Here is a 15729-nt window from a genome sequence, read left to right as displayed (position 1 = left end):
AATAAAAATACAAGATAACATCTGTCCAGCATGGGAAACATTAAACACAAAAAGTAAATAACATGTTAAATGAAAACACATTGCCTTTAAAGGCTTTTAAAGAAAATAACCTGTGTTTTGGTATATCACTGAAAGGCAGTATCGGCATAGGCAAAATAGGTAATTTGTATATATAATCACTCAAATCTCACTGCAGCCAAAGCCACATACCATCACTTATAGCATGCTGATTTTCACCAAACTGTTGAAAACAAAGCTCAGGATTTCCAATCCCAGACATCACTTTCAGTGTCAAAATTGTCAAGCACCAGAGCAACACTGAAAATACTAGTCCAAAACCTGACAGGTAAGAAAGTCAGGCTCCTGATGAAAGAATCTGCCATTTTACCTTGTTCTTTTATGTTTTACAGGAATAAAAGGCTTTTTAAATGTTTTTCTCTTCTGAGAGGGAACACTATTTTCCTTATGAGACACTTCTTAGAATACAGTCTTCATGAAAAGCAGCCCAGGTAGGTAAGGCTTCTCTGGGGAAATAACAAAATCATTCCTCGAGGGGCCATGTTGCTTATTCCAAATGATCTTCAATATATTTATCCATAGTTTTCATTACACTGATGGCAATTAACACTTCAATTACACTGACGGCAGCAGTATCTATCTTGAAAAGTTTGATGTGGCATAACTACTAAATTCAATATCAATTTTTTGACAATCTCTTCCCTTTCTTTTGTAAAAAATGTTTACCAATTTTAAAACTTGCTAAAAATACACTAAGGGAAATATATGTTGTTAAAAAAATCAAAGAGCTTGTGCATGGCTAGACCTCTGTCTGCCTTTTAGTCTTCCTCTGCACTTTCCCCACCACAAATTCCAGGAAGAAAGGGGTAATAATGATGTTCTCCCACAATGAGGCATATATTGCAAGCTGAGCTTTAGTTGATGTAAGTGTTAAATACTCTGAAGTTTTAAAAGTCCATATACTATTATAAATAACCACATATGAATCAGCAGAATGGGAAAATAAGGTTAAAACCAAGAGTTCTGGGACGCTTGGGTGGCTCAGTAAGTTAAGCCTCTGATTTCGGCTCAGGTCCCGATCTCGCAGTTTGTGAGTTTGAGCCCCACATCGGGCTATACGCTGACAGCTCAGAGCCTGGAGCTTGCTTCAGATTCTGTTCCTCTCTCTCTCTCTCTCTCTCTCTTTCTCTCTCATAAATAAATAAATAAACTTAGGGAAAAACCCCCAAGAGTTCTAAACTGTTTCACATGAGCTGCTTCACTCTCTAAAGTTTAAAGAGAAGGCTAGAATGACAACTATATTTATGGATTTGTGGCAAAAAAAAAAGAAATGGATAGACACTTTTACTAATATGAACAGTCATTCATAAATATTCGTTAAGTGTTCAAGAAAAGCAAAGCCCTGGAAGATAAAGGAACTTAAATCTTCGAAATCACAACATGATACAATAAGAGGAAATGAAATCACCTGGCCAAATATGCATCTAATAAAATGTAAATAAAACTGAAATCCTTTTTTACTTAGTGACAGTTAAAATAATGCTGCTTCTGAAGAATACACAAATTAATTTACTTGTTTTAGCAAAAATGAAGTTACATGATTTTTTTCCTACCGTTTTACAATCATAGTATACTCTTAATGTGCAAGTATCATCTATACAATAGCTAAGGTCACAGAAGATTATTAAAATAATGTTTTCCACTTTTTTTTATATGAATTGCATCTAATTAAGGTTAATGCCTAAGAGTTCCAGAAAAATTACAAGTTTTTTTTTTTTTTTGCATAAGTTAGCATTCCAACTGTTCTTGTCAACATTTAAGGAAGGAAATTATAGGTAACTGATTGGAGCATTTTTTTATAGAAACCTTGTACTTTAAAATACAGTTGACTAGAGATAATCCTTTAATAGCCTCTATGACCTGACTGCAATAATTATTATATATCTTATTAGTGAAACTGGAAAACAAAAAGCAACAAATGCCATTTACTCTCTGCCCCTATTCAAATCATTTAATAACTTGAACTCTAATTGCTGCTCATTCTCCATGTGTGTAAATTACATTTTTTATAATAAAGAAAATTCATATTTGTATAAAAGAGAATATGATGTGTTTTGTTATGATTCAAAATTGCTTACAAAACCCAAAAAGTTAATGCGCTTAAGAAATACTATCCAAAGTCATATAAGTTAGAAATTTATTATGATAGTAACATTTTTTCTCACCTTGATGTCATTTAATTTCTGGTTCTGTTTTGATCTTCTTATATCATTATTGCGATGCCCCCAAACTACATTCATGGGCTCTTTAAAACTGTCCAAGAAATGTAGCAGAGAGGGAAAAATTGGCTTACTTTTAGAATGATTAATTTAAAATATGCCTATAAAGCAGTTTGTGAAGTCTAAAATGATATGGTTTCTCAGCTTTCAACATAAAAGAGGGAAGTAAAAGATAAATAATGTAGTATGAATATTTATATTTTCTCAAGTTAACTTTTCAACCCCGAAAATGTGTTATCTTTACTCAAATGCACCGGTTTTATTTTCTCAAATTAGTAACTTGAGGGCAAGCCAGGTATTAGGAGATTTAGTTCAGTGGTAAAAAAATGGCTCTTTAGGGGGTGCTGGAACCCCTAACTGGGCCTCTCCAAGATTCTGGTGTTGTAAGTGGTAGATGTCACAGCAACATGGAACCCTGGACAGAACATAGGCTGTGGACTGAAAATCTGGTTCTGCTGTCCAGAAGCTTTGTCACCTTAGGCATTTCACTTAACCCCCTTAACTCTACATGAAATAAATGGGTAATAATACCTCCCTTATGGCTGTACACGTGTTGTTACCATAATCATGTGGTACTGCGTGCAAGGTAGGTACTCAGTAAATGCTGTCTGAACGCTGAAGAGCCGGTAGAGCAGAGCAGTTAAGAACAAGGTCTTTGGAGTGAGTCTCAGGCCCACCTCCTGTTCTACCACTTACCAAATAAATGACTGATAAAGGGCCAGATTTTTAACCTTCCTAAGCATGAGTTTTCTCAGTTGGAAAATGAAGATATGGATAGTTATCCGTCAGGTAGCGCTCTTGGCCAAGTCATTCACATAGAGTAAGTGCTCAATAAATTTTATCTAACATTAAAAATGCTAATAGTATTTAACGCCTCTTTTTATGTGCTTTACGAATATATGCTGAAAAGTTATATACCTGCAGTATATATAACTCCCCTGCAGTTAGAGTGACCAGCCATCCCCCTATGCCTGCAACTGTCCCAGTTTAAGCACTGGAAATTTTGCATCTCAGTCCTCCACAAACTGGGACCATTAGCTGTCCCTACAAGTTCGTCTACAACTCATTAAAAGCAAACTCTCATGAGGAGCACCTTCACCTATATGCATGGCTTGTCTCATGTGAGGACTCAAAACATCTTAATTCTCCAATATGATCCATCCCAGAAAAGATCAGCTCATAGCAACAGAGTTTCTATGCAAAACAAAACTGTTTCTTTTTTATGGGGTATGTGAGCCTAAAGTCTGACGTTATTTAAAGAGATTTCCTGAATATGCTTCTATTTGTTCTGGGCTTTGAACACTGTCTGTGACTAAGCAATACTCCCTTCGATACCAGGAGAGAGATGCAGCATCCCCTGGGCTCTCTGCTCTGCCTGCATGCATTTTGGGAGGTACCTTGTTGGCTATTTTCAGTCATGTGTGGTTCCATTCTGTGAAGCATATCCATGTCCTGTGTGCAAAGAAAACTGGGCAGAGTGATGACACATCTCAGCCAGAACACAATGACCTTGTAAAAATGTCACAATCTGTCACACTCTGCAAGGAGCCTGTAAATGTGCATACTTCACAGAGACTTTAGGTTGCACATCTTAGGAATTTTGTTTTGATTAATTACAGCTTTTGGGTAGTAATAATACATATGGAAGATCTCTCTAAACAATTATTACCTTTTTCCTTCTTTTGGCTGAATTAATTAGGTCATGGCCCATTTCTAATATAGAATTTTAATATCTTTATCTACTAAAACTTACCATGAAAATCCAAGTAAATTCTTCTGAACTAAAGTACAAATGTATTGGCCATTTTTATACCACTGAATTTAAAGTTATATTTCTGATACCTGAATTAAAAATTCAGGAAGGCTAGCAATCTATGCAAAATCTAGGGATGTAGACATCTTGGATCTTACTGAATAATATTTTATTTTTTCTTAATATGTACTTATTGCCTAGTATAGTGTCTGCCAGAATATGCATTTACCAGAATATAGACATATTTTTAAAAATTCAAATTAAATAAATAATTGAATATTATCTCCCATTTTCACTCTGTAATACTGAGATATATAACAATACCTGAATATACTAGGATTTAGGGATAATGTAGTTGGGATTTGTGCTTATTAAAACAGGATATACTAAAGTATAGTGGAAGGAGGTCAAAAGTAAGAGACCTGGGCTTATAGTCTACTATTCATCAGCAGTGTAAATCTCTTAATCTCTCATAATCTGAGTTTTATCATTCATAAAGTAGGGATGATGCTACTCTCAGGACTAATTTTTAGGCTTACTATGTCCACCAAATTAATTCAATCATTAATCCACAATACTGAGTAAATGTACTTTTATTACACTATACAGTATTATTTAATTTTTAACTATTATTACTAATATTATTTCATTAAGCTAAAAACTCATATTCAAATACTTAATTATCAGGCCAACAGTAATACTGAATAGGAAATAGTATTAGCAGCACATGAGAGCAGGTCAAGGTATATGTCTGCTTGAAACTCAAGTCTGAAGACCAAAACTCAACTGTGATCCAAAAGATAAGGTTGGAGGTTACCAATGTGCCAACAAAGCAGTCTAAGTGGGCCAAGAGAAGTAACATTTAAGCATCCATTTCCTAGATGCATGATTGCAGTGGGGACCAAACATTCTACAATATTAGTGCTATTAAAAGGGAAAATCCAGGGATTTTCTATTCCTTTACTGGAGATATTACCCTGAACGGAAAGTAAGAATTAAGCCCTTTACATGAGAGCAGGGGAATGGAAACAAACAAAACAAAAATATTTTAAAAATGTGTTATTTTTCCAAAGGAATGGTCAGAGTAGGTAAATTTTAAGACAAAGCACTCTTCATTTTAATATTTTCCTCTGTAGTGTGAACTGTGCACAATATAAAATACTTAACATAAAATGCCTTACAAAACACTGTAGGGAAAAAACTACCTTTTTGCTAAATAATTTTGCTCATTATTTTAATAAATACAGTTATATAACTCACATATTATGAAAGAAAAGGAATAATATTAAATGGTTAAAAAGTTACATTAATATTTACCTTTTGTGGAAGAGTTATATTTTTCTTGTTCTTCAATGAATTAAATGCACATAATGATGGAAACAAAAGAAAGAAATCAGCAAATTTATAGTTAGACACGGAAATGTGAATCAACACAATGGCATGAATAATAAAAATGCACAACATATAATGTAATATGATAAATCACAATGACAAACCATGAGGAACTCTCAAATATGGTACTAAAATTAATCAAAGAAAGAATGAATACAATTTAAAGATTTAAAATAAAAACAGAAACATTGGGAAATTAATGTTTGGTGTTGAAAAATATATTGTATGGCATTTTTCTTGCCTTTTAAGAACAGCAAAATATTTCAGCACCAATTTTTCCTAAAGCATTCTAATTTTAATCCATTAAGACTTTTTACTGCAAGTGTATTAAAAAGCATACTTAATATTCATACATTTTTATCATTTCAAAAATGATAGTACAGATAATTTGAAATTTTATATAAATAATGAAAACCTGATTTCTGATTTTTACTAGATAGTAGGCATTTTCTCTTCACTGTGAAAATAGTAACATTTTCCACATGGAAAAAAATTATCCTAATTAAGTGATCCCTTCTTCCTTCTCAAATTAATTATATTAAAATATCTCAAACATAAATTGTTCTTTGGAGATTATATTTCTTAAGACATTTTACAAAACTTTATATCTGCTTCCTTGTTGGTACACTATTTATTGAAACATAATGGCTTTTCTAGATATTTCCGAAGGGGACTACCATTAGACTGTTAAGTGGCAGATGTAATAATAGAACATATAAAATATAACTAGCACACCAAGTGTTAGTTTACAAATAATTTTTAAATACTTCTTTAGAAGACATCTAGTTGAGCATGAAAAAATCACTTCACTGGTTTCAGAAAACCATGTAACATTTGTATGCAAACAATTATGTTGCTTTCAGATTCAGTCTCCATAGGGCTACACTGGAACACAACTTTGTAATATAACCAGAGAAATTTCTTGGAAGTCTTTGCTCTCAATTATCACAAACCATTAGTTACCTAATTGTAAGGCTACTTTTTTGACTAATTTATCTCAAAATCTGTGTTGTGATCATTCCTCTTCTTTTCTTCCAAGCATACTTTAATATAATCAGAATTCCTGTAGCAAGTATGCTAACATTCTTAATCTTTAAAAGAAACATCAAAAAACTTTTTCAAAAATTAAGTAAAAATGTCTTTTCAAAGGATGCGTTTGCCTTTAAATAGCACATATTGCTTCTATGTTACAAAGACAGAGTAGTAAAACTGAGTTACAGAAAATAAAACAAAACATGCATCCAATCTAATCATCCTGGCATGAATCCAAAAAACAATCATGTAGGTAACTGTACCCAGAAACCATATGAATAACATTACTTTATAAGTTCATCAAGAAGTTGCATCACTATCCAGGAAACTAAACCATTTGAAATATTTGCTCTTACCAATCAACTGCTTATCATCACCTCAGTTCTTTTTTCAAAAACAAAAATAAAAACAAAACCAAAAAAAAAAATACTCTTTGTCAAAAATAAAAACAACAAAAAACAACAAAAAAGAAACTTGGAGAGAAGGAAATCAAGTAGAGGCTTAATTGCAAATAAACTGCACTCAGCATTAACTTCATAGAAGATATAACTAACTTTCAAAAAATAATATCAAAAGAAAAAACCATAATTCTATGAAACCCCTATGAACAACAATGAAATGAATCATAAACAGAACACGCTACATTCTTTCTAGTCCATGAATCAAATGAATATTTTACTTTAAAAAATGTATTTTGGGACACACAAAGATGTCATGTCTGTTCAGTGTGAAATAGATCCATGATAAGATGATGGTGGACACTATCATCATTTACCAAAGGTCCCAGAGCACATGATAAAATCATAAAGTAAAACTGACCTATTTTAATTATAGAAAAACACTTAGAGAAAATAACACGTTTGTTCTCATATTTTTAAAAGGTTTTATGTATATGACTGTTGAGATCACAAATTTCAGGAACCTCAAATAACAAAAAAGAGTTTACTAGTATATTTATGATATTAAATATCAAAATAAGTCCATCAATTTCATCCTCAGTCATTCCTTTCTTCCCACCTCAATTCAATCCTTACAAATTGATGATTTCTCTGAAAGACAACTGTGAATATGAATATCATAAACAATAATGTTGATATTAACAATAGAACATAAGCTTTAAAAAAAAAACAAATCCAGCATACATTCCAAATTATTTCATAGAAGCAATTCTTATTTCTATAGAAATAATATAGCTACAACCTCACTGTATGCGTTATATGCAGTACCCTTATATGCTTTTGAACTTATAGAGTGTTTTAGCAACTGGAGGAAATGCAAAGAATTTTAGGAACACATGACTTTTTGGATATCGATCTTTGGCAAATTATGGCTAATAACACTGAGTTTGTAGAAAAATTCTAGAATTTGTAGTTCTTTTAGTTGTGCAACAGGAGTTCATGAATGGATAATTTATATAAACACCAAATTTTATTTAAAGCAGTTTCTTTCATCTGGGCTGTTGTTAATTTGAGTCATAAAAACATTATGAATTATCTTCTCAAAATGTTCCCAAAAGAGAAAAGAAAGTTTGTTAAACACGTGAATTGAGAATTCCAATGAATTAATTGCTATTTTAGAAAAGAAAGTCAGATTTTCACATAGCAGCATATATATCTCAGTAACTAAATGAATACTCTTATAATAATCCTGAATATTGAAGCATGATATATCAGTGAGATGTATAATCTTTAAAAATAATACACATCCTGAGTTTACCATAGTAGCATTCCTCTATCAGTAAGTTAATACTTCTTAAAATCTACACTAATCTTTCTATAACCAAGTAGTCTATTTATAAATTCTGCCATAACAGTCATTGAAACAATGTAGTTATCTTCTTAGATCATTTCTGTGATACTTGTGTGACACATTTCTGTGATACATTCAGTAAAGTACTTCAATTAAGTAAAACACATACACAGCTCCCTCAATACAGAATGAAATACAAGTTTTATATCAGCAACAACCAACACTGTTGAAAAATATTCAAAATGTTACCCTTTTAGTCATTTTATGGGGATGAAGATTTTGAATACATGTTTTAAATGTGAGTCCATTGTATTTATATTACAACCCCAAAATAAAAATTATTTCACTAAATTACTTAACAGATCCCACACTGGTTATGTGATAACATATACTGATAAATCATTTCACCTATGGAGGAATTAGGATAGATCTTGGGTCACATGAAAAAACACAGTGACTATTTTAACCTAGAATTTATATAATCTAGCCCAAATACTTTAGGGAATTTATTTCCACTGTCAAAACTTTTTCCTTTTCTCTTTTTCTATTTCTCTTTCCCATTCTCTCTCTTTCTAGGAAAATAAACACAATATGTATATACTTAAAATAAGAGAATCTGTAAGTAACATGAACCGTTAAAAAAAAACACAAAACACTAAAATGTGTTCTCTAAGTCATTCTTCATAAAAGTTGTATAAAAAACAGAGAATATTGCAAATGAGTTAAAATAAAAAAATACTAGTAAAGACTTCAATATGATCAAGTGTTTGTTTAAAAAATATTTTTAAAAAGCTTAAATAAGCCCTCTCACACATATAAAATACCATATTTTACTAAGATTTTAAAAATTGTGTTTTGTTTATTTCTTTGAACAAAGGTGTTTCTAGGGCTGATTTAACTCTCTTAATTGGCAATCTAAAATTCATTCATTCACTCACTCACTCAGCAATGTCAGAGTATATTCCATGAACCAGTACCGTTAGGTTCTGGGAATAAAATTTCAAGAAACAAAATCTTAGGATTCTGCAAACTACATAAATCAAAGTACTATTCATTTAATAAAAGGAGTATAAAAAGAGGTGGTTCTCAAATCCAAGGTTTTTGGACAATGATCTCTCTTTATTGGATACCTTGTTCTATACTGCCGCTTCTCACTGGCACCTGTGGTAGCTGCCGGCCCCTCCGATTGCTGAAGGATGTGTCTGCAGGAGGAGGATGGGTCGGACTTGCTTGTCTGTGCATTCTGTGGGCAAAGAACAAAGGGGGGAATGAAATGGTGAAATTCCAAGAGGGCCTGACAAATACCTTCCCTTCATCCTATTACTATTAAAATAGACATAAACCTCCTAACTCAGCTTTTGGAAACAAAATCAAATGTTTTTGATGGTATGTGTAAAAGAAATACTATAAAAAGTGACTAAAAGAGACAGGGATAATGTCTGTCACACACAGTTCTGCATAATGAATTTCTGAATTGAGTACAATTAGACTCCCTTCTATGAATTAACTTTCTATGAAATTGTGGCTTTCCATTAAATTATCCATTTTTGGTGGTGCTGAACCAAATATATTGACTTACAGCCTCTGAACTCTATCATTGTGGATAAATTAGTTAAGAAAGGCTGTTGCCTAAATTGCTACAATTAAGTTAATGAATGTTTATATCTAGAATTATTTGTAAGTGATAAGAATAGTTCTAGCTGTAGACTTTTATAAATTACCATTCACTTGTTATTTATTTTTAAATAGGAAAAATCTTGACAGATATTAAAAAAATAACCTTAAGTACATGTTATAAAATATACTGGTGGAATGGTCAAAATTACAAATATAAATTTGAGAAGTGTGCAGATACATTACTACTGCACATGAGTAAGCTGACCTCCATCTGCTGGCATTCAAAAAATTTTTTAAACTAAAGAACTTTAAAATACTCTTAAGATTTTATTGAACACATACAAAAATTTTTTTTTTAATTTCTCTTATACTTTTTAAAGAAAATACACATTTAATTCTCCAGGTAATTTCTCATATAGAATTTCACATAATTAAAATATATCTATATCTATATATATATATATATATATATATGAATATGCCACAAACAGATGGAAGGACATAACACAGTCAAATTTAATTTTCAATGATAGCTAATTGGCAGGAGCTATAGACTACTACCAGCACAGTGAAGATAGATGCAAGTAATAGAGGATGTGGGAGAGGTTTAAGTGCCACAAAGAAAGGATTAAAAAATTATGGTGTCATAATGAGTGAAAGCATCAAGTGCTCAGGAAGGTACAACACCACACCAACACCCGGAGGCAGAACATGAATGCTGGGCTGGACACTGAATAGCGACCTTGTCAGAAGCGGAGAAGGTGGCGCCGACCCTCCAGGGGCAAGGTGGTGGGTAGAACACAGTGTTCTGACACTAGAGTGCTCACTCGACCTTGAGCGAGCGGGATGTTTTCCCCTAAGGACTGGCTGATCAGTCGCTCTTAGGGCTGCGTATCCCCTTCTAGAAAGGCATGGTGGGAGAACCCTAAAACATTAGGGCCAAAAAAGATCTTCAGTCAGCAGGTTCACATTAAGTTTGATACCAACACATTCGTCCAAGGAAAACCTGGTTACTCTTACAAGGCAGCGACTTTAAAAACCAGAAGAAACCCATCATCATGCAATCACTGAAACGGAATTAAAACGAAACTGACAAGTTACTGCAACTGTGCATGCCATGTGGTTTTTAGAGGGCTAATCCAGAATCCTCCAATGTAACAAACCTCTTGTTAAGTTGTACAAGGGCAGAGACTTCTGTCTCTTGTTTTTTATTGAGCTCTATCTCTAGTACCTAGAATACAGCTGTACAGCAAGCAAGAGCTCAATAAAGATAACTTGACTGAACAAATACAATTAGAGTCATGAATATAGGAATATAGGAATACTTTAAGCATATTCAAGAAGAAATAGCACACTGTAAGACTCTGTATTTACAATGTTCATAAGTTTACTCTGCAATAGGAAGTCTATTCCAAGTAGGCTGCAAAAGGAAGATGTCTTCTGAGGTTAACTTAAGCAGACCAACAAATTAAAATGATACAGTAAGGAGAAAGTTTCATTATTGAACTGACTAAATACAAATGGCTGATGTATGGATAACAGCATGTCTTCTAAGATTAAAAATAAGTCTGAAAAGATATTTGTCCATATATTGACAGTTATCTTAATACAGGGTTTAAAATTATTATGAAATCAATTTATGAATTAAGGATTAAGAATTAAAAACTGATGTATGTGTATCTTGTTTAAAATATATACATGCTTTTGCCTTTTTAAATCATTTGCAGTTTGTATTTTAAATAAATGCATGTTTATATACCCAATCTGTATTATTTTTTACAGTGACAGAAGCAAAGAAATAATACCTCATCATTTCTAGAACAATGCTGTAAAATTCACTTATCAAGTGATTTGAAGTATGAGAGTAAAAAATACATACTGATCACTGGAAATATATTACTGTTTTATTCAAGTTGTATTCAGATTGACAATTTTTCTTTTAGATAAAATGATTTTCACAGCTGTAATTACTTTACTACAGGGTTATCTCCCCTATTTTAGAACAAAAAAATGGGAAAATGTCAGACTCTAGGGGACAATAAGGTACAACTTAGATATGTAATAATGTGCATTTTTATCTTCTTGACCTATAGATAGATGCTTCATCAGACCCTACTGCAAATCCTGAAACCTGGACTGTTGTCTCAATTTCCAAATTAGAAGAAAAAAGAACTAACTATACATACTAAGATTGTTCATTTATTCTAAATAGACTTTTCACATTAACTTAACTCTATAGAATTACTTTATATGGAAAGGATTACATGATCAAATCCTTTCTATTGGTAAAGAATGAGTTTTTATCTATTACTCTTTAAAAACCATGGTCATGAGAGTAAACTTCAAGCAATCTTTGCTCAAAATACACTTTCTTAGTGTAGTCTGAAAATCGAGTAACACAGTTTTCACCCTAGTATTGAGAAATTTCATTTCAATTTCACTAAAATCTTGCTTCATTCCTTAATGCAATTCGTAAGCATTAAAAGAACTACTTAAATGTGACTTGAAATGTGAAAACTTTAGGTGGCTCTTATATGGCACCAAACTAAATGGCAAAGATATAAAAAGCAATTTTGGAGCAGATAAATGGCTTTCTAGGTCAGTATTATACCGATTGAGACTACATGACTTAGTGTTCCCATCTCCAAAGTCATGAGCTTGCAGTGTCTGAGCACAGCTTGTAGTGTTTACGGTTCATCATTTCGCACAAGATCTGTTTTTTCTTTGACATGAACTAAAAGTCCCTCAGTGACAAAGCAGTCCCTGCTGCCAGCCAAACTGTAACAAGTATGAAAGCGTAGACCAAAGGGGCAGTGTCAAAAACCACTTTGCCTGAGGAAGAGAGAGGTAAGTGCCAGAAAGTCTGAATTGTAGGAAAGGAAACTGAGGAGAGTAAATGAAAATGCAGAACTTGAGATAAGAGCAAGGTTTGGAAATGAGAGATAATGGAACCAAGTATAATTCATTTTAGATGAAAGGAAAGGAGAATTAATCAAGAGATTCTGAGGTACAGGAGTGAAATGCTGGCAAAACCCAGGCTATTGAGCCTTGATATTTCAATGAAATGGGATGTGCTAAGAATGTAGGGATGCATGAATGGAAGAAATTAGGAACAACCATATTAGAGAATGGAACAGGGAGTGCATGAGGGATAGGAAAATGACAGTAACAACTTTTCTTTACTGAGCATCAATATGGAGCCATCTATACATGCCAGGCACTGCATGTATGTGTGTGTGTGCATGCATGCACACATACATACACATGTATGTTCTTCTTTTGATACTCTCATAACAGTTCTGAGAAGTGTCATTATTCCTATTTTATAGACAGAAAAACTGAGGATCATAGAGTGCCTTGTAAAAAGATAAAGAGCTAACATGTGGTAAAGACAGGATCCACACAGATCCATTGAGTGCCAATACTTGCTCCCTTTGCTGCCTATTGAGATAGGTTGTTATATCACATTATGAGAAATGGCAAATCCTTGGATATATTGTTAATCTTATAAAACAAAACACAAATATATATCCAAATATCAACCTGTTTGACAAGGTTTAACAGAATTGTCTCCTGAGAGTTTACAGGAACAAAATGTGAAATGGCATTTAATGAATACCTACTCTGCTATATAGATCTATAAATAACTCATAATTTTTAAGCAAAAAATAAGTCTTCTAGAAAAAAACTCTAATTCAAACCTAAGTATGTCTCAAGCTAGTTCACCATCTCTAAATGCATATCTAAATATTTACCACTTAGTACAATCTGTGCCTACTCTCTTCACCTAAGACTAGGGTTTTGACTTGAACTTAAGTAAAACACATTTCTCACCAAAACCTGAGGTTGTCAGTCAGACATTTCTATTGTTGCAAATGGTCTTGCAGTAAATTTCTTCATTGCAGCTTAATAATATAATTCTGTTTTTTTTTTTTAATGACTTGTTATGGGATGGACATGCACATGGTATTTAAGGTCAACAGTTCAGAATGGTTCCTCTTGTAATGGCCATTACAGGCCTATACAGTCCCTTTCCAATAGCCCCAGTACAACATTGTATATACAACCAATTCTAAATACTAGTCCTGACAAAATATCCCCCAGGTAGGTTGCAGAGTATAGGTTCTACAAGAAGAAAAGTCACTAGGGTAGAAACGAGAAATGGTGCTAGCAGGTCATATAGCTGAATTCATATGAGAGTTAAGAGTCAGACTTTTATCTTACTAAGGAACTTCCCAAGAGAATCTGAAGCACTGCTTTCAACGGCTAGGTACAAAAGTCAGACATCAGTTCTGTTTATATTCTGTCTATAACTGGTCACCATCTTTCAAAGTATTTTCTTATAAGACTATTACTCATAAGGCCAAATGTGTTAAGGCCAAAAAGGGCCTTCAAAACTGATGACCATTAAATAGCAAATTTTGCCAGGAGCCAAGGTGTGGCTGTGTGGTATGAATTCTTTGTGTATGCTGTTAGCTTCCCAAAGGCCAAGAATCAATGCCCAAGGCATTCATACTGTGACCTCAATTCACCTGAGGTTAGATGTCAACTCAAGGCATCTTCTAAAGAACTGAGAGCTGACACAAACCTAGAAAATCCAGGCAATTCTTCTTTTGTAACTAATTATTCTGCTCACTTGAGATATATGATATATACTCTAATAAAAGTCAATGGAGAGCTTTAATTATAATAAAACAAATATGCACACTTAAAAGGTTTGAGTTTTCTACATTAAAACCTACTAGCAAAGTAAATAAAGCAAGAGTAATATGAATATGGTCCTTAAGCAGCAAACATTTGAGACTGGGGAAATCAATCACATTCTTGCTATTCTTTTTGGAAGGAAGGAGGATTTGTATTTATTTACAGGTATTTTCAGTGTTGTAGAAGAAAATGCTCAAATATTACTCATTTGTAGTTAAATACCATCAGTTGATTCTAGAATCATCTAGCATTTTGTAAAACAGTATCCTATTGTCAAAGACTTGCTCATTGATATATCCTACTACAGAACTGCACACAGTAGTCACTCAACTAGTAACTGTTAAGTGAATTTAAAAAAGCCTGAACAGAATAAAAATAAGACTTTGAGGAAAAATTTCAATCATGTCAAAAATAATTGAAATTATGTCTGTCTGGGAGGCAGGGGTCAGTGAATGACAGTTAAAGATTAAAAATTTGCCTAAGGAATTTAAGTCACTTATAATGCTAGTTAAGAAACTGCAGTTAACTGAGATGACATTAAATAATATGTAAATAGAAACATAATCAGTACTGTTTCATTGCAGTCTGTCTGTCTACCTACCTATCTATCTGAAGTGCTAGAGCTTTGTACTTCTTTCCTTTCTCAAAGCCTAGCTCCTTTGTAAAATTGAATTTCTACTCAACACTTTTCTGAATTCTCTAAATCTTTGTTCCATTGTGAATTAGATTCCCTAGTCAGTATTTCCATAGATATTAACTAGGAAAAAATCCCATACTCCCTTTATTCACATTCTTTGATGTAACTAATACCTATTCACACTTATAATCTCAACTCAGAGGTAGTATCTCCTGGGAAGCTTTCCTCTTTTGCTGTTCACTATTTTATTCTTTGAACTTAGCACATAGTTGGGCACATATCCTTTCAATGAATAACTAAATTGTACAGAGTCTATCTCAACCAAGCCTATTGTGACAGCTTAGCTGGTGTCTCGCATTTGCCCTCGGATCTTTCAATCCACCTTACAAAATGTTGTTATAGTGTTCTATAATTCTGGAACTCAAAACCAATCATCTGTCTCTCAGCCTATCGATGGTTGATGGATGAATAAAACAGAAGTTGAGACTCTGTTAAATAGCACACAAGGGCATGTGCAACAAAACATCTAGGGATTTCTCCAGTTTTAT

General features: G+C 33.0%; 1 protein-coding gene across 50 annotated transcripts in view; it reads right to left on the bottom strand.

Moving 5' to 3' along the window:
• The window catches only part of RIMS1 (regulating synaptic membrane exocytosis 1), a 490562-nt gene that overhangs the window by 114917 nt on the left and 359916 nt on the right, over positions 1-15729 (bottom strand). For 29 of the 50 annotated variants that reach the window (XM_019830859.3, XM_023254106.2, XM_023254107.2 and 26 more), the window contains one exon: positions 9354-9466. In XM_019830859.3, the coding sequence (XP_019686418.3) occupies positions 9354-9466 (113 nt within the window). Of the gene's footprint in view, positions 1-2243; positions 2280-5367; positions 5398-9353; positions 9467-10582; positions 10766-15729 lie in introns of those variants that run through there. The other 21 variants (XM_045057723.1, XM_045057724.1, XM_045057726.1 and 18 more) reach the window with 4 other exon arrangements.

This window comes from Felis catus, chromosome B2, assembly GCF_018350175.1.
Source record: "Felis catus isolate Fca126 chromosome B2, F.catus_Fca126_mat1.0, whole genome shotgun sequence".
Lineage (NCBI taxonomy): Eukaryota > Metazoa > Chordata > Mammalia > Carnivora > Felidae > Felis > Felis catus.
Note: the sequence above shows the minus strand (reverse complement) of the source record. Positions and strands in the feature narration are given on the sequence as shown.